A 17,784-nucleotide genomic window follows, 5' to 3' on the forward strand; every position below is an offset into this window, starting at 1 on the left:
CTCAGAGGAGGCGCAGTGCTGAAGTCAAATTCTGAGGTGCGGAGTGCACGGAGCGGGCTGGCGGCGGAGGGCGCGGTTGTTGTTTTCAATCGGGAGGGAGTCGCAGACTCTGAGCACCAGATCCGGGCGAGTCTTTAGGGACCCAGACTCAGGCGGGAGAAGCGGGACTGTCTGGCTTCGGTCAGAGCGAGTGCAGCTTTCTCTCCGAGCTTTGCAGCGGGTGCTGGGACTCAGAGAGGCAGAGCCCCTGGGGACAGGACTGAGAGCCGCCATAACTGCTCTCTCCGGCCCACCCTGTTGATCCTGTGCGACCCGCCCTGCCCAAGCCCTGCACAGAGGCATTTGCCGGATAGCCTCAGGCAAAGGCTAGATTAGCACCTCCCTAGAGGACAGAAGTTCTCTCACTGCTGACACAGCTGAATCTCATAGCCACTTGGCCTGGAGGTCAAACCCTCCCTGGAATTAGCTACAGCAATCAAGATTTATCTATAAGACTGCGAACAAAGACCACTAGGGGGTGCACCAAGGAAGCATAACAAAATGCGGAGACAAAGAAACAGGACAAAATTGTCAATGGAAGAAATAGAGTTCAGAACCACACTTTTAAGGTCTCTCAAGAACTGTTTAGAAGCTGCCGATAAACTTAATGAGATCTACACGAAAACTAATAAGACCCTCGATCTTATATTGGGGAACCAACTAGAAATTAAGCACACACGGACTGAAATAACGAATATTATACAGACGCCTGACAGCAGACCAGAGGAGCGCAAGAATCAAGTCAATGATTTGAAATGCGAGGAAGCAAAAAACATCCAACCGGAAAAGCAAAATGAAAAAAGAATCCAAAAATGCGAGGATAGTGTAAGGAGCCTCTGGGACAGCTTCAAGCGTACCAACATCAGAATTATAGGGGTGCCAGAAGATGAGAGAGAGCAAGATATTGAAAACCTATTTGAAGAAATAATGACAGAAAACTTCCCCCACCTGGTGAAAGAAATGGACTTACAGGTCCAAGAAGCGCGGAGAACCCCAAACAAAAGGAATCCAAAGAGGACCACACCAAGACACATCATAATTAAAATGCCAAGAGCAAAAGATAAAGAGAGAATCTTAAAAACAGCAAGAGAAAGAAACTCAGTTACCTACAAGGGAATACCCATACGACTGTCAGCTGATTTCTCAACAGAAACTTTGCAGGCCAGAAGGGAGTGGCAAGAAATATTCAAAGTGATGAATACCAAGAATCTACAACCAAGATTACTTTATCCAGCAAAGCTATCATTCAGAATTGAAGGTCAGATAAAGAGCTTCACAGATAAGGAAAAGCTAAAGGAGTTCATCACCACCAAACCAGGATTATATGAAATGCTGAAAGGTATCCTTTAAGAAGAGGAAGAGGAAGAAAAAGGTAAAGATACAAATTATGAACAACAAATATGCATCTATCAACAAGTGAATCTAAGAATCAAGTGAATAAATAATCTGATGAACAGAATGAACTGTTGATTATAATAGAATCAGGGACATAGAAAGGGAATGGACTGACTATTCTTGGGGGGGAAAGGGGTGTGGGAGATGTGGGAAGAGACTGGACAAAAATCGTGCACCTATGGATGAGGACAGTGGGTGGGGAGTGAGGGCGGAGGGTAGGGCGGGAACTGGGAGGAGGGGAGTTATGGGGGGGAAAAAAAAGGAACAAATGTAATAATCTGAACAATAAAGATTTAATTAAAAAAAAAAAGTTTTTTAGAGAGTCAGGGACATATTTGACAAAAAATATATAAAACATACACAGTGAAAAGTACAAAACGTTATGTAAGAAATGAGAAAAGGCCTCAGTAGATGGAGAGACAGCACTGAAGAATCAGCGCTGCCCCAGACAAACCTCGACAGCATCTGTCCCAAGCCCAGGCGGTTCCGAGATCCACACAGACGCCCGAGCTCTCGGCAAAGACGGGACCCAGGGGGAGCCTTGCCTACCCGACTCCAGACACAACGTAGGGGCGGACAGACCCCACACGTCAGGACAGTGGGTTTCATGACGGTGTCAGGAGGTGCACGGAGAGAGGGCAGGGCTCACAGCACTGGTGCTGGAACGAGGGGTAGGCACGTCCCCAACCTGGCATCATTGGTAAAAATGAACTCAAACTAGACCATGGCCCTCCATGTAAAACTGAAAGCTGCAGCATTTTAGAAGAAAACACAGGAGAGAGTGTTTGTGATCTTGCGTGAGGCACATTTCTGAAGTGTCTCACCAAAGTCATGAAAGAAAAAACTGATCAACTTCCTTAAAATTAAAAATTTCTGCTCCTCGAAAGACATTAAAAACAATAAAAACACAAGCCACAATCTAAGACAATATTTGCAAAAAACATACCTGATAAAGGGTTAGCTTAAGAATGTGTACTCCACCAACTGCGCAGGTACCGGACGTAGTGCATGGTGATGAGAACTCACACAGGGCACCGAGACACACACGCACACGCACACACAGGGCACCGAACACACACGTACACGCACACACAGGGCACCGAGATGCACACGTACATGCACACACAGAGCACCGAACACACACGCACACACAGGGCACCGAACACACACGTACACGCACACACAGGGCACCGAACACACACGCACACACAGGGCACCGAACACACACGCACACGCACACACAGGGCACCGAACACACACGCACACACAGGGCACCGAACACACACGCACACGCACACACAGGGCACCGAACACACACGTACACGCACACACAGGGCACCGAACACACACGCACACACAGGGCACCGAACACACACGCACACGCACACACAGGGCACCGAACACACACGTACACGCACACACAGGGCACCGAACACACACGCACACACAGGGCACCGAACACACACGCACACGCACACACAGGGCACCGAACACACACGCACACGCACACACAGGGCACCGAACACACACGTACACGCTCACACACAGCACCGAGATGCACTGGCAGGGGCCCCGAGAGCAGGCAGCTGGGACACGGGGGAGCAGAAGCGACCCCTCAGCACCAGCCTCGGCCACGTCTCCTCCTCAGGGGCCAAGGCAGGAGGCGCCCCCATCAAGGACGACGACAGGTCGGGAGGCGCTAAAGCATCACCTGTTGTATGTAAATTCCACGTCCATGGGCTCAAAGTTATACGCTTGTTCAAACTCCGGGTTCAGCTTAAGGGTCACATCTTCTTCGTGAATCTAAAGGAGAAACAAACAGCGTAACTTCCATCCTTCGTACCGATTCCTTGCGACGGTCTCGTCTGTCTCGGCGGCACATGGCGACACACCCCACAGATCGAAGGGGCCACCGGGTGTACAACCATCACGGCGCCCTCCCCACACGCGCGTCCCCATTCCCCTCCCTGGCTCCGGGGGTCTGCACACCAGGAACACAGCCACGGGCCAGGCTTTCCCGGGACCACCCCTCCTAGAGGACCTTCCAGCCAAACAGATCCTGCAGAGAGTGACCCGGACCAGCGGGAGGAAAGGCGTTTCTGAGGCGGCCCAGGGAGCGTGGGGAGGCCTCCACTGGCCGGGCTCTACTAGGTGGGCCGGTTAATAATGCGGATTTTTGTCACCAGATGGAGTTACACTCACGTTGATATATATGCGATTTGATACGTATGCTCTTTTGTCGTATTGACAAGCTTCAAAACGTCATGTCAATTTTTCTCAAGGTGTTAATATCATAGGTATTTTTACGCTTCATCTTTCTGCCAGTTGTTTTTGAGTTTGACACACATCTCCATCCAATAATGCTTGTAATTGTTGGTCTTCAAACTTTTTCGGTTGACCTGGGCATTGTCTTTCACATCAAAATTATCACTTTTAAAGCGTTTAAACCACCATCCACAAGTATCTTGAAATGGAGCATGTTCACCATAAGCTTCCCAAAGCATACAATAAATTTCAGCAGCACTTTTCTTCAAAATAATGAATTAAAACTTCCCACACATGTTTTGGCATGAAATTTGACATTTTTAAGCATAAAAGTATCTATGATGTTAACAGCTTCAGAAAATTTGACATATGAAGTTTTGAAGCTTGTCAATACGACAAAATAGCATACATATAAAATCGCCTATATATCAACACTAGAGGCCCGGTTCAAGAAATTCGTGCAAGGGGGAGGGGTCCCTCAGCCCAGCCTGCACTCTCTCCAATCCGGGACCCCTCGGGGGATGTCTGACTGCCTCTCACAATCCGGGACCACTGGCTCCTAACCGCTCACCTGCCTGATTGCCCCCAACTACCTCTGCCTGCCTGCCTGATAACCCCTAAACTGCTCCCCTACCGGCCTGTTTGCCCCTATCTGCTCCCCTGATCGCCCCTAACCACCTCTGCCTCGCCCCACACCTGGGACCTGTGCTCCCCTTTCTCTGGCTGGCCGCGGGCACCCAGGACCTGGGCCGGCTTCGCGTGGGCCACAGCCACAGGTGCCCGGGATTGCAGGGTGGGCAACTTGTCCCTCTCCCGGGCTGCCAGCTGGCTGGTCCCCATTCCCCTCTCCCCAGTGTTGAGTGTCTGAGCCGTTACAGTGTGAGGGCGTGATGACCATCTGCATATTAGCTCTTTATCATATAGGAGGATATGTGATAAATTTTCATCTATTGGGAAAATCTGCATCATTAACTGGTACACCTCGTATCCTGGGGGTGCTGGGCGCAGCGTGGCAGGGTCAGGAGGCAGGGCAGGGATCACCGCAGGAGCCCAGAGGCCCTCCGAGGGAAGCAGGCCGCCCAGCGAAGGCCCAGGTTCCCCAGACTGAGGAGGAAAATGGGTCATGATCAGAGACGGCCAAGACACAGGGAACATGTTCCCTGGAGTGAGGTCAGCACAGCCGCATCGGACGCAGGTCTGGAGGACATCACAGACAGACACTGTCACTTACAGAAACACAAAAGATGAGGTATGAAGTTAAAGAGCGGGAAGACAAAAACAAGGGAACCCAAGACCCTACCGAAATGACAGGGCAGCTTTCGTGAAGCCAACAGGCCATTCAGAAACCTGGAGAAGAAGGAGAGCAAAGGGAGGAAAGGCGAGGCCACTCCCCGACTCTCAGAGACGCACCTGCTCTGTCCTGGGGAACCCTCCCGCCCGGCAGCCTCTCACCTTCACCACGTAGCCGATGTACTCAACGACGTGTCCATTGTACTCCTGCGTTTTCAGAACCAGTTTGTCACCTAGAGAAGCACAGGACCACATGTGACCACGGCAGCACATCAGAGGACCCACCACTTCACGTGACGTCAGGGACAGGAGACAGGTGCTGAGTCCCTGACCGCGTCTTAAGTGACATTGTAACCCAAACCAAGAAAATGAGCTAATGGGACCACGTGGCGCCCGTGGAAACCGCTCCTCCCGGCGGGGCCCCACCCACCTGCGTACAGGGAAGGCCGGCTCTCAGCCAGCCCCGGGACCTCCAGCACCAGCAAGTCCCCGCTCCTCTTCAAGACGACCCCGCTCATGTTATACTCTTTCAGCTCTATCTCCGCGTGGATCTCCTCGAGCCAGAGCAGAGTGGACAGCTTCTCCTTGTAGTTCGACATGTTCAGAAGCTGAAAGGGACGAGCCAGCCAGTGAGCGCGGAGCACGGGGAGCACCCCGGGCCCCGGAGACAGCAGCCGACGTGCCAGACAGGAAGTGAGGGCTGCAGTGACCACAGGCCGTGCAGGACAGCGGTCCTGAGGGGGGCGTCTCAGTGAGCCCCACCCCCGCCCCACGGCGACCTGGACAGTTTGCAGAGCCTGGCACAGGGACAGCACCGGAGCTGTGTGGCCTGGGTGGTGAGAAGGTGGAGCTGGGGGTTCGAGGAGGCCTAGGCTAGTGGTCGGCAAACCCATCAGTCAACAGAGCCAAATATCAACAGCACAACGATTGAAATTTCTTTCTTTCTTTCTTTCTTTTTTTTTAAATATATTTTATTGATTTTTTACAGAGAGGAAGGGAGAGAGACAGAGAGAGTCAGAAACATCAATGAGAGAGAAACACCAATCAGCCGCCTCCTGCACATCCCCCACTGGAGATGTGCCCGCAACCCAAGCACATGCCCCCGACCGGAATCGAACCCGGGACCCCTCAGTCCGCAGGCCGACGCTCCATCCACTGAGCCAAACCGGTTTTGGCTGAAATTTCTTTTGAGAGCCAAATTTTTTAAACTTAAACTATATAGGTAGGTACATTGTTATTAACTTAATTAGGGTCCTCCTAAGGCTTAGGAAGAGCCACACTCAAGGGGCCAAAGAGCCGCATGTGGCTCGCGAGCCGCAGTTTGGCGACCACGGGCCTAGGGGGCAGTGCTCAGGGTGTGGGAGCAACCTCATAGGACAGGGCTCCCAGCCTCGGCGCCATGGGCATCGGGGGCACTGCGGTCGGAGAGGGACCCTCCTGTGCATCGCAGGGTATTTGGCAGCGCTCCTGGCCTCTACAACACCCTAGTTGTGACACCAAAACACTCCAGGGGCAAACTGTCACCTGTGGAGAACTGCCGGTTGAAGGGAACAATTCCCAGAGCTCGCACAGGGCCAGGACGGTGGCCGCCAGCCCCATGCAGCCCGTGCACTGCACTGCCCTGGGCAGGGTCAGAGGGCACCAGCCCCCAAGTGCACCTCTGTTTCCACCTAGCAAAGCTTTAATGCAGGAAAGTGTCCTGCTTTTCCAAGTAACTCAACTGGGTCGCAGAACTGAGCTCAACAAGGTCAAATCCAGGATGCCTGGCAGCCACATGAGCCCTCCCGGCTGGAAGGCGGCACTTGAGCCCCTGAGAGGAAACACCCAGCCCCACTCAGGAGACAGGACGGGAGAGCCGTGGCTGTACTGCGTCACTGATGTGCGAAGAGGTGAGGAAGACGGAGCATGTTAATCACAGACAGAGAAGACAGAAGAAAATGAGTGGACTTGAACCTGTCGAAACCCAGCGCAGAGGGGAAGTGGCGAGAGAACAAGGAGCAGAGTGCCAGGGACAGGTGGGAGGGAAACCATCAGCCACACAGTCAAGCAGCGCAAAGAACCCAGGACCCTGAGGGAAGCGGCACCAAGGCACGTGGTCCTTTAATGTCGTAGACCCGGCGACAGAGCCGTCGCAGACGCAGCAGGAAAGCCCAGCCTGTGTGTGAGGGCAGAGGCAGCAGAGCAGCTGTGTCGTCAGGACGGCTCGGGGGCGCAGCCGCCTCAGACTTTTCCAGACACGGAAGGCAATGAGCACCCAGAGGCCGGGCCCCGTGGGGCCGACAGCACCAGGAAAGGTCAGCGAGGAGCCCCTTTCTAAACGCCTGAACGAGAACTGGTTATATCACGTGAAAACGCTAAGACGCCTCACGGACTTCAAAACAGACGCAGAAGTCAGACTTCCGACAACGCCAGCAAGACGCCACAGAGAAGGGGAGGAGCCCGTGGGGCGCCCGCCTGGCAGCTGAGGGGCTGGGGCTCAGGCCCTAACCTGAGACCATTCACCCCAAATCAAGTGACAGCTAAAGAGCATTAACGACCCAGCTCCTCAGGGAAGCCGCCACACCGGAGGCCGCCTCAGGCTGACACCCCTTCTCCGGCAGAAGGCCCGAGGCCACGGTGCCCACGACCAAGGCAGCCTGCAGCCAGGAGAGCACGGGCGGCCACAGGCGCCTCCTACCTCGGCGAGCAGCGGCTGGAAAGTCAGAATGTCAATCTTCTGCTCCACACACTTCTTCAGCCGGTCGGGGATGGGGTACTGGGGAAGGAAACTTGGAAGCTGGCGTCTTGAGTTCCTTAAGGAAGAAATTCAGTTGGAGATGATTCTTCGTCACGACATCTGGCACAAGTTCCTCGGTCACCACAGGACGCAGCAGCAGCCGCGGCCCCGTCAGCGGGCGCCAGCGTTTACTGGGGGCATCCTCCCAGCTGCAGCAGGGCGGCCGGTGCACAAGACCCTGGAACCAGGGGTTCTGCACCTTGACTGCTGTGCCTGACAGGGCGTGACCATGGGAACCGCAGCCACGGCTGCAGAGCGCCATGACGGCTGCTCCGCCCGGGCCTGACTCCGCTCTCGCCTGTCACCCTCCAGCTCTGCCTCCCCTGGCAGGGGCTGCCACTGGCAGTCGCCACCACTGCTGTGCGCAAACCTGATGCAGCAGCATGATGGCCGGAGGGGCAACCGGAGAGGAGACCAGGGAAGAGCGGACGTTACAGCGCCACACGGCGCAGGCTGCCGTCAGTTCACAGGTGCACCTGACGTGGGCGAGGACGGCGCCAGCACCGCCCCCTTCTTGGGAGACAGGCCGGGCTGTGGGGAACACAAGAGGTGCCGGGAACCCGAGGTGGTGAAGTGGTGGCCGGGGCGCAGCAGGTCCACTTCCCCGTCCTCACACGCACTGTGGGCTGCACCCCGGCCGCCCTCAGACAGTTTTGTATGAACGCACCATCCCCCAAGTCAAGAGTGGAATGAGCCCCCCCCCACCGCTTCCCCTCAGCCAGCGGTCACACCGCGAGTGCACGCCAGGCCACCCCGCTGTCCCTCCTGTCACGGTACCTTTTCTGCGTGGTCACGACAACCGTCGTTTTCGTGGGCGCCGGCGCCGGGGGGCTCTTAGACTTCTTCCACAGGAAGGGCTCGCGCACGGCAATCAGGGCCTCCTCCGCGCTCACCACGCCCACGTCCAGGATGCGCCCTATGAGGCAGCTGGAGAAGCAGAGCAGGAGGAGCTCCTTGCAGCGGCCGGCCGTCCTGCGAGACAAGACATGGTCAGCGTGGGCCCCCCGTGCAGAGGCAGCCAGGCTCTCGGAACAGGATCCTTTGTTTTTAACAATTCTTTCACAGGGAAAAGGGACTTTCCACAGGAACAACGCAACATGTCCCCAAGACAGTCAAGCACCCCAAACAGTCACCTCTGTAATCGTCAAACCTCAGAACAGTTTTCCCAAATTTCAATCGGAACCGTCTGACACGACCAGACACGGGTCATCACTGCTTCCTGCCCGAACTCCTGCTGTGGCCCTGGCCCCCAGTGCGGTCCCCGCCCCACATCCTCACAGGATCCCAGGGGTCACGGACAGGGGCTGGAGGAGCCCTGAGGGCCCCATGATTGGACACTGCTGGGCTTACGGAGAGGCAGGGACGCACTCACTCAGATCCACGTTCACAAAAGATTTACAATTAATTAGCAAATGGAGGTGGCAGACTGCGGCCAAAATGTCCAGCCGACAGGCGCCCAGCAGGCAGTGGCAGGGGCTCAGGACATGTGGAAGGAGACGAGGCAGCGGCCCAGGCTGAGGGCGCCCAGCTGTCCTCTCACTCAGAAGTCAGGGAAGGGGGTCACTGCCTCACGGCGGAGCTCACTCAAGCCACCGTCTCCACCAACGAGTCTGTCCCATCGAAAGAGCTACAAATGCTGTTTGTAAGGACCACACGCGGGACCTGAGCGATACGTGTGCCAACGTCCCCATCAAACCCCCGAGAGCCCAGCAGCACGTACTTGGCCTCACACGTGACCACCACCAGGGCTCTTCCTCCGGGAGGGATGAGCCCACTGGGCTCAGGCTCTGTGACCTGCCTCCTCGAGCCGCCCTGTCCGCTTCCTCCCGCTTCTCCTTTGCAGGCACAGTCATCTGAGAGGGGACAGGAGGCCCAGCGGTCAGCTGCTGGTGGCAGTGGTGGCGGCCTGTGGACTCCAGCACGCACGCACAGCCTATCACCCAACAGGGCACAGGAAGCCGACAGCAGGCAGCCTCCCCTGTTTGGGAGTGTCTGCAGGAAGCAGCATGTCCAATGCACTTCCGGGGTCGCCAACTACCTTGGTCCCTGCCCCCGGCCCCGAATCATCGGAGAACTTGAACCAGAGCCCACAGCATCGAGGCCCCTGGGTCCCCCGACCGGCCGGGGCCCCGTCCACCTGGAGAGACTGCTCTGCTGTGGGCCACGCTGCTCTCCGCCGTCTGGTAGGTTTTGTCCGGGCAGCTCTCCCGCGTCTCAGGGTCGGGAGCAGGTGCTGGGGGGCCGTGCTGGGTCCCCTGCAGCAAGTGGAACCGGAACTGTCTGGTTCTGTCCCAGCCGGCCAGCTTGCAGCTGACCAGCTTCTGCGGGACGTCCCCTTTATTCCTGCACAAAGGGAGCTGCCGTCAGCAGACAGGACTTCCGGAGCTGCTGTTACTGTGAAGCAGTTCAAAGGAACTGGTACGTGGCGGCTGCGAACACCTTCACGAGCATCACTACGTTCTGTGGTGAACACTTTCGTAAAGGAAAAAGCAACAGGGCAGGAGAGTGAAGGTTGTGCTGGAAGCACGGCCGGGGAGGGTGGGACTCACTCGATGCAGACCACCAGGCTCCTGCTGCCCCCTTCCCGCAGCGTGCCGAAGCTGGTGGCCCTCGTGACTTCGAGGCCGCCCTTGTTCTTCAGCAGAAGGGCCTCGCAGGTCTCCTCCGAGGCCTCGGCGGGGGCGTGGTCCCTGGAGAATCCCACAGAGTGTCAGTCACCTGCAGGCTGCCTCCCCAGGCTCCGCCCCTGCCCACCTGCCTCTCCTCCCAGGTCCCCAACACCAGGTGCAGGACCAGCTCCTGAGGACCCTCGAGGACACAGCCACCCCGAGGGTGAGTGACAGTCCTACAAGCTCCAGAGAGGAGGCGAGGCGGCGGTGACACCGCGAAGGCGGTCCTGGGCCTTGGGGGGGGGGGGGGCTGCTGATTATCAGGGACAGCAGGCTTTCATTTGGGAAGCGTTGTGCTGCTTCACAGCATTTGAAACAATTAAATGAGAAGGTTCTCTCCCCTACCCAGACCCCTTTCCCTTTATTCCAGACACTGCTCACCTGAGCACTGCCTCCAGGAGGCCCACCAGCCACACGCCCGCCCGCCCCACCTGCGGGGGCACTCAGAGTGCAGGCCTTCAGTAATGTACACCTGGGCATTCCCAACCCACATGCAAATGCAGTGACATTCTCACCACACCAGTGACCCCCTCTGCTGGCTGCTGCCCCTCCAATTCCCCATCTACACAGGCCTCCCCACCCCCTCCTTCCTCTCCTGCACAGGTGCCAACAGGGCCGTGGCCACGGGGGCAGCACTGGAGCCGCTGGGTCTTGGGGCTGCTCAGCTGACCTCTGTGATGGACAGCTGAGGTCAGGAGTGAGTCGCAGGGCTCCCCCCCTTCCCCGCCCCCGAGCAGATGTGCAGGACAGTGGGAAGTGCAGGGTCTACAGCAGGGCCGACACTCACTGGGCACACACAGTGGGCACTCAGATTGGTGGCCGGATGGTGGTCTGAGTGGCTACCATCGTGGCATCTGGATGCATGTGCAGAGGAAATGGCTCAGACAGGAAGCCGGGATGGGGGGAGGGGGTGGGGGACAGCACATCCTGGCGGGCAGAGCATGGCCCTCTGGGTGCCAGGCCCGCTCCTATGTCTGGGACAGTGCTGGCACACAGGCAGCGGGCCCTGACCCTGTGCTGCCCAGACAGGGGTCCAGCCAGCTCCTTCCCCCTCTTAGCCCCCAGCCCCACTCTGAGGGCGATGAGGACACCCGAGTCGAGGATGGGGCCAGCTCAGAGCCAGCCCAGCACTGAGGGCCGGGCCTCCCTGTCCCCGGGAGACGGCTACCTGAGGCAGATGAGGGAGGAGCCTCATTGAGCAGGTCTGGGGTCAGTCACTGGCCAGGGAGGACCAGCAACCCCTGGACGGCTGCCCAAGGAGGCGGAGCAGGAGGGACTGACCACTGCCAGGGGCCTGGCTTGCACCCACCACTGCACACGGCTGCCCCCCCCTCTGAAAGCGCAGTTAGTAAATCACCGCGTGCTGAGGTCGGCGCCGGGAGAACACGAGGATCTGGACAAGACCAAGACCCTGAGCTGGACAGGAGGGGCCAGGCTGGAGTGACAGGCCGCACCAACCACTCCCACAGCCTGAGCGCAGTCAGTCTGTCCCCCCCGCCGTCCTGCCCCGCACAGCACCCCCTGCCTCGCCCAGGCTGAGCTTGCGTTTAGTGAGGAGATGGGGTGACAGCAGCATGACTGGGGGCCCTGTGTGGTGAGATCCCTGGAAGTGGGTGCTGAGGAGGAAAGGCAGGGAGAGGCGGTGCTTCACAGCGGGAGCCCACGGCCTGGGGAAGGGAGGCCACTGGCAATGCAGGAGGACACAGACACGAGTCAGTCACGTAGGAGTCGGCCACGTCCAGTGTGCCCACAAAACGCCAACATGCTGAAGAATCACCCAGGCCAGACCCAGGGCAGGAGGGAGCCTTCCACTCGACCTCCGATCGAGCACCATCAACTCCTGTGGGAGACGCCTCCCGCCCACCACCACCCACCGGACGTGGACGCAGACGGCAACTGGGCTAGCGCAGGCAAGTCTCACCCCAGCCAGTGGGGGCCCTCACCGTCTCTTCACGGGGGTCACGCACAGGGCCCTCCACATGTAGCAGGACTGGCTGCTCTCCACCACCACGGTGCTGACCACGTCGTACCTTCGCGGCACGTACCCCTCAGGCAGCTTCAGAGAGTCCAGGGTGAAGAAGACACAGTCGTCGATCACCCCGTTTCTGCCACAGAGGCTGGAAATGCAGACCTGCGGGCACAGCGTGCAGACAGCCTCACCAACCGGCCGGCCCACTGGCCCCCGAACAAAGGCCCAGTGACCGCGGCCTCCCCTCGCCCGGGGGACCTCAGGGGGGAGTGGGGACCCTGTTCCAATGCCCTAAAGTTAACGCATTGTGGGGGCCTCGGAGCTAAGGCCCCTCGCACGCCGCCACCCCACACGCCCAAGTCCTGTACCCCACTGCCCACAGCAGGGCAGGGCACTTAGGACTAAACCCGACAGGACACTGGGTGGTCTTCTCTGGCCAACACGGAACCTGACAGGCGACCCACCCAGTGTCCCCCGGGGAACCGGGACCAGTACCTACCTTGTCCACACGCTTGTACCGCAGCGGCTTCACCGACAGGGCCTCGCTGCTCCACGTGCCCGGCCGGATCCAGTAGGTGGCCTCCACCCAGTCGCCCTTGCACGGCTCGAAACCTCCGAGGCAGGAGGGCGGCGTCACCCGGGCCGTCCCCCCAGGCTGTCCCCCCCAGCAATAGGCCCAAAGGACAGAGCACGGAACTGGGCCCCGAGCTGCTCCTGTGGGAGCTGGTGACGAGCACTGTCCCAGCCACCAGCCACCTGTCAACTGCACTCGGGGGCTCCCAAGGCTAGCAGTCAAGGCTGCTCCCAGCTTTCATGGCCGTCAAGGGGACACAGCAGGCTCCCGGCAGGATGAGCTGATGCCCACAGCCCAGGTGGGGAGTCCCACGCGTATCTCTCAGCAGGTGCCCTGCAGGGCCTGGGGCTGGAGTTCAGCTCAGAAAGCAGCGCCCCCCCCCCCCCTGCCCCTGCCCCCCTCCTCCTGCCCCGCCCCCTCCCCCCCCTGCCAGTTCCTGCCGGTTCCGAATGGGATGGTCTGCGCGGGAGGAAGAGCCACTGTCTCGGGCCCCCTGTTGCTGCCCTCCTACCACTGTGCCCAGCAGGCACCCCAGACGCTGCGAGTTAAACTCAACTGAGGACACCAACTGACTTCTTTAGGCACGAAAACAAAATCTGAGATCAGCTCAAACAAGTGCGATCACACAGGGACACGTGCTCCTGGGAGGTGCAGGTTCCCCACACCCCCCTGAAAGCGTGTGAAGCGCCTGAGAAACAGCAGTGCCTGTGTGTCCGAGGCAACAGTGACAATGTGAAAGGAGCAGTTACTCAGACGATGGCTGCATTCCACGAATGAGCACAAACGATAGCACGTCCAGTCCAAGACTCTCAACATACAAAGCGCGCCCCCATCTGACCCTCTCAGGGACGCACTAACCATTGCGAATCTAAGACATAACAAACGGAAAACCCACTTTTTAATGTGAAGGAGAAAGCCACCCCGCTGACCTTCACAAACGCTCTTCAGAGAGAAGTACGTGGTCTGATTGATGTAGCCAGCGCCCTTCATCAGCGACGTCACACAGCCAATCAGCACCCGGGGGCTGGAGTCGGACAGTCCTCTGCCCTGGTTTTTGCTGTCCTCTTCCCACTTATCAGAAACAGCTTCCACCTGAGACAAACCAACCTCTGTTAAAGCACCAGAGGACCACGGGAAGCAGGCTGAAGACCAGCACCTGCTGTGAAGAGCGACGCGAAACCCCCATAAAAGACCAGCAAGCTGAGTGCAGCAAACTAGGAAAAGGATCGTGCACAATCGAGGAGGGCTGATCCCGGAAGGCAAGGGCGGGCAACAAGAAACTCCACCCACGTGACACACACATTGGAGGAGCCGGGAGAACAACCGTCATCTCGGGGTGCAGAGAAGGCACCTGACAAAACGCAGCTTGCTCTCGTGATGCAACACTCCGCACACTAGGCACAGACACCATCAAGGGTTACCACGTGTGCAGTGTCCTGCCAACGCCACGGTCGGTAGCGACACTCACTGAAAGCTTTTCCTCTAAGATGAGGAACAAGATAAGGTGCCTCCTTTTGCCACTTCTGCCAAAACAGCACTGGACGGTCTAGCCAGAGCAACAGGCAAAAAAAAAAAAAAAAAAAGAAAGAAAGAAAGGGAATCTAACCTGGATAGCAAGAAGTAAATTTATCTCTGCTTACAGATGCCATGATCTTATATGTAAAAATCCACTAACTATTCCATTAAAAAACTGTTATAGCTAATAAATGAATTCAGCAAAGTTGCAAGATACAAATCAACAAAAATTACTTGCGATGAATATTCCAAAAAGTGAAATTAAAAAACCAATTTGCTACAGACACATCAAAAAGAAAAATAAACTTAGGAATAAATTTAACCAAGGAGATAGAAGACTTATACACCGAAAATTATAAAAAGTGGCTGGAAGAAGTTAAAGACACAAGCAAATGGAAAGACACTGTTCATGAATTGGAAGACTTATATTAAAATGTCAATATTGTGCTAAGCAATCTAGAAATTCACCACAATCCCCATCCAAATCCCAGTGACCTTAGAGAAAGAGAAAACCCTCCTAAAATTCATACTGTCTCTCAGGGGCCTTGAGTAGCAAAACTAGCTTGAAAAGGAAGAACAAAGCTGCAAGTTCCACATTTGGTTTCAAAACTTGCTACAGAGTTACAGTCACCAAACACTGTGGCACTGGCATGAGGACAGGAACAGATTCCAGAAATAAATGGCATGTATGGTCAATAGATTTTCTTTTAAATTTTATTTATTTTACAGAGAAAGAGGGGCAGGGAGGGATGGATGAATGGATAGATGGAGGCAGGGAGGGAGAGAAACATGGCTCTGTTGTTCGACTTACCTAGCATTCACTGACTGATTCTTGTGTGCGTCCTATCTGGGTATGTATGTCACCCACAACCTTGGTGGGACAACACTCTAACCAACTGAGCTACCTGACCAGGTCCCAAGACCATTCAATGCAGAAAGGGTTTCCCCACGGTGAAGGCTTCTAAAACATGATGGTGGGAAAACTGGATACCAATATGCAAAAGAAAGAAGTCAAATCCTTACCCAACACCATACTCAGAGATTAGCTCAAAATGGATCAAAGACTTATATTTAAGAGCTAAAACTATAAAACTCTTAGAAAGAACAGGCAAAAATGGCCATGCTCTCGGACTAATGAATAATTTAAAAATATATATATTATTTTTATTGATTTCAGAGAGGAAGGGAGGGAGAGGAGCTAGAAACAACAATGATGAGAGAGAATTATGGATCAACTGCTTCCTGTACATCCCCCATTGGGGATTGGACCCGAAACCCAGGCATGTGCCCTGACCAGGAATTGAACCGTGATCTCCTGGCCAGGCTGAGGTTTCTTACAGAGCTCAAAAGCTACAATGAAAAGACAGACACATTTAACTACAAAAAACTATAAATCAAAGCCAAAAAGATAATCTTTGGGAAAATATTTGCAACACTTTCATATACCAATTTTCCTTTAAAAGATCTAATTTCCTTAAAATAGAATTTTCATTAAAAAGTTGAGCCCCACAAAAAATACGGACGAAGGACACAAACATATTTCATAGAAAAAAAGCGAAATATTCAATTATTTTAAAACTTAAGTGAAAAATGAAATTACGAGATAACTGTTCACTGAGTAGATTGGCAAAGATTCACAAGCATGAGACATCCACGCCCTTGTCAACCTTGGGGAACAGACAGCCTTCCACCTGCTCCCAAGAGTTCAATTAGTACAACATGACTGGGAAGTAATCCGATGCCAACCACTGACGTGTGAAGTGTGCACACCCTTTGCCCAACAATCCTACTCCCAAGGAGTTACAAAAGTACTATTTGCAAATAAAAAAATTGCTGGATAATAGGATCCGCTAAAGGGATAACACAGGGTCCAGTAACTGCTACTTTTAACAATATTTTTTGAAGACTAGAATACAGAAATGTTTGCCGTGTTCATCTCCACAGTCTAAAATTACAGGCAAGCTTACGAAGGATACCTGTCTACGGTGTTCGATTTACAGTGACCACCACTGATTTTTTAAAACGGAAACCACCGCGAGAACAAATGCGCCCGGGCGGGGGCACCCCGTCTCCCCCCTTAGCCAGGTGTCTCCGAGGCCAGGCGGGCGGGCGGGCGGGCGGCCCGGGAACCCGGAAGACGCTCCCGCCCAGGCGGGCCTCACCCTGACGGCCTTCAGCCCGTTGGACACTTTGTCCTCCTCCACCACCGCGATGACCTCCTGCCCCACGCTCAGCAGCACTTTGCTCGTCACCACGTCGTTGGAGAAGTAGATGAGGTCGTCGATCATGCCGTAGTCGCTGCAGTACCTCGTCACCACGCCCTGCACGGTTTTCAGCTTGGCGTCACCTGGACAGACCGACAGACAGAGCGGCTCCGCTGACGTCCAGCGTGGGGCCCCCTACCCCCGGCCCTGCTGGACGAGCGTCCGGGAAGTCGGTGCGTGGGGCAGGCTGCCTGGTGCTCGACCCCCAGCTCTTCCACGGCCACGTGGAACCCCAGGCCGGGTCCCGACCGCCTCGTGCCTGCTCCCCGGCGAAGGGGGCGCGGGGACAGCCTCCACCGATGCCCGGGCCCGGGAGGCTGGGGCGCAGTGGGGGTGACTGTGAGTGATGCCGCATCCGGGGACTTGTGATCCCTACTGTCGCTTTTTCCTCTTTCGTAATCCACAACCTCGGCAGCAGCGCCAGGAAATTATCTCACAAAACGAGGCAACGCGAGAGATCCCAGGCCTGGCCCAGGGTCCAGGGGACCCCCCCCCCCCCATTGCTGGCGACAAGGTTGCTGCCGCCCGTGTCCTGGGCCCTCCCTGCACCCCTGGGAGCACGTCCGCCCCGCGGCCCCTGCACGGGAGACTGGGCTCGGGCTGCCCCTCCAAGCCCACGGGGTGCAGACAGCCCGGAGGGAGAGGCCACGCCACAGGCCAGAGCCGGGACGCGCCTGCGGGGGAGGTGGGAGGTCGACTAGGCGCTGGCCTGACTGCTCTCCCGGGGGAGGCCTCGCGCTGGGGACCGCCGCCCGCCCGCAGCCCCGGCCCCGGCCCACGGCCCGCGAGGCACCTTCCGCGGGCTCGAGCCTCCGCAGCCCGGTCCCCTCCTCAGGGCCGTCCGCCCTCCTCCAGAAGAAGGCCACCACCTTGGCCGCGAGGCGCAACATGGCCGGCCGCAGCCTCGTCCACGCAGCGTCCAGCTGCCCGAGGCCCCTGCACGTGGCCACGTCGCTCCCACCGCCCTCAGCCAATGGGGTGACCACGCCTGCGCCTGCGCCTTCGCCTTGTTTGTTCACGGAGCTTGG

General features: G+C 56.5%; 2 protein-coding genes across 2 annotated transcripts in view; both read right to left on the bottom strand.

The window, feature by feature from the left end:
* Positions 1-17,646, bottom strand: part of MOV10L1 (Mov10 like RNA helicase 1) — a 36,443-nt gene extending 18,797 nt beyond the window's left edge. Inside the window, exons 1-13 of the mRNA XM_059680863.1 lie at positions 17,550-17,646; positions 16,655-16,839; positions 13,907-14,069; positions 12,903-13,015; positions 12,378-12,565; positions 10,315-10,455; positions 9,903-10,108; positions 9,486-9,618; positions 8,543-8,737; positions 7,667-7,781; positions 5,420-5,597; positions 5,152-5,222; positions 3,146-3,237 (exon numbers count right to left, since the gene is read on the bottom strand). Of these exons, the coding sequence (XP_059536846.1) occupies positions 3,146-3,237; positions 5,152-5,222; positions 5,420-5,597; positions 7,667-7,781; positions 8,543-8,737; positions 9,486-9,618; positions 9,903-10,108; positions 10,315-10,455; positions 12,378-12,565; positions 12,903-13,015; positions 13,907-14,069; positions 16,655-16,839; positions 17,550-17,646 (1,877 nt within the window). The remainder of the gene's footprint in view (positions 1-3,145; positions 3,238-5,151; positions 5,223-5,419; positions 5,598-7,666; positions 7,782-8,542; positions 8,738-9,485; positions 9,619-9,902; positions 10,109-10,314; positions 10,456-12,377; positions 12,566-12,902; positions 13,016-13,906; positions 14,070-16,654; positions 16,840-17,549) is intronic.
* Positions 1-17,784, bottom strand: part of TRABD (TraB domain containing) — a 255,195-nt gene that overhangs the window by 40,215 nt on the left and 197,196 nt on the right. The gene's annotated exons all lie outside the window — the stretch shown is intronic.

This window comes from Myotis daubentonii, chromosome 2 (assembly GCF_963259705.1).
Source record: "Myotis daubentonii chromosome 2, mMyoDau2.1, whole genome shotgun sequence".
NCBI classification, from domain to species: domain Eukaryota; kingdom Metazoa; phylum Chordata; class Mammalia; order Chiroptera; family Vespertilionidae; genus Myotis; species Myotis daubentonii.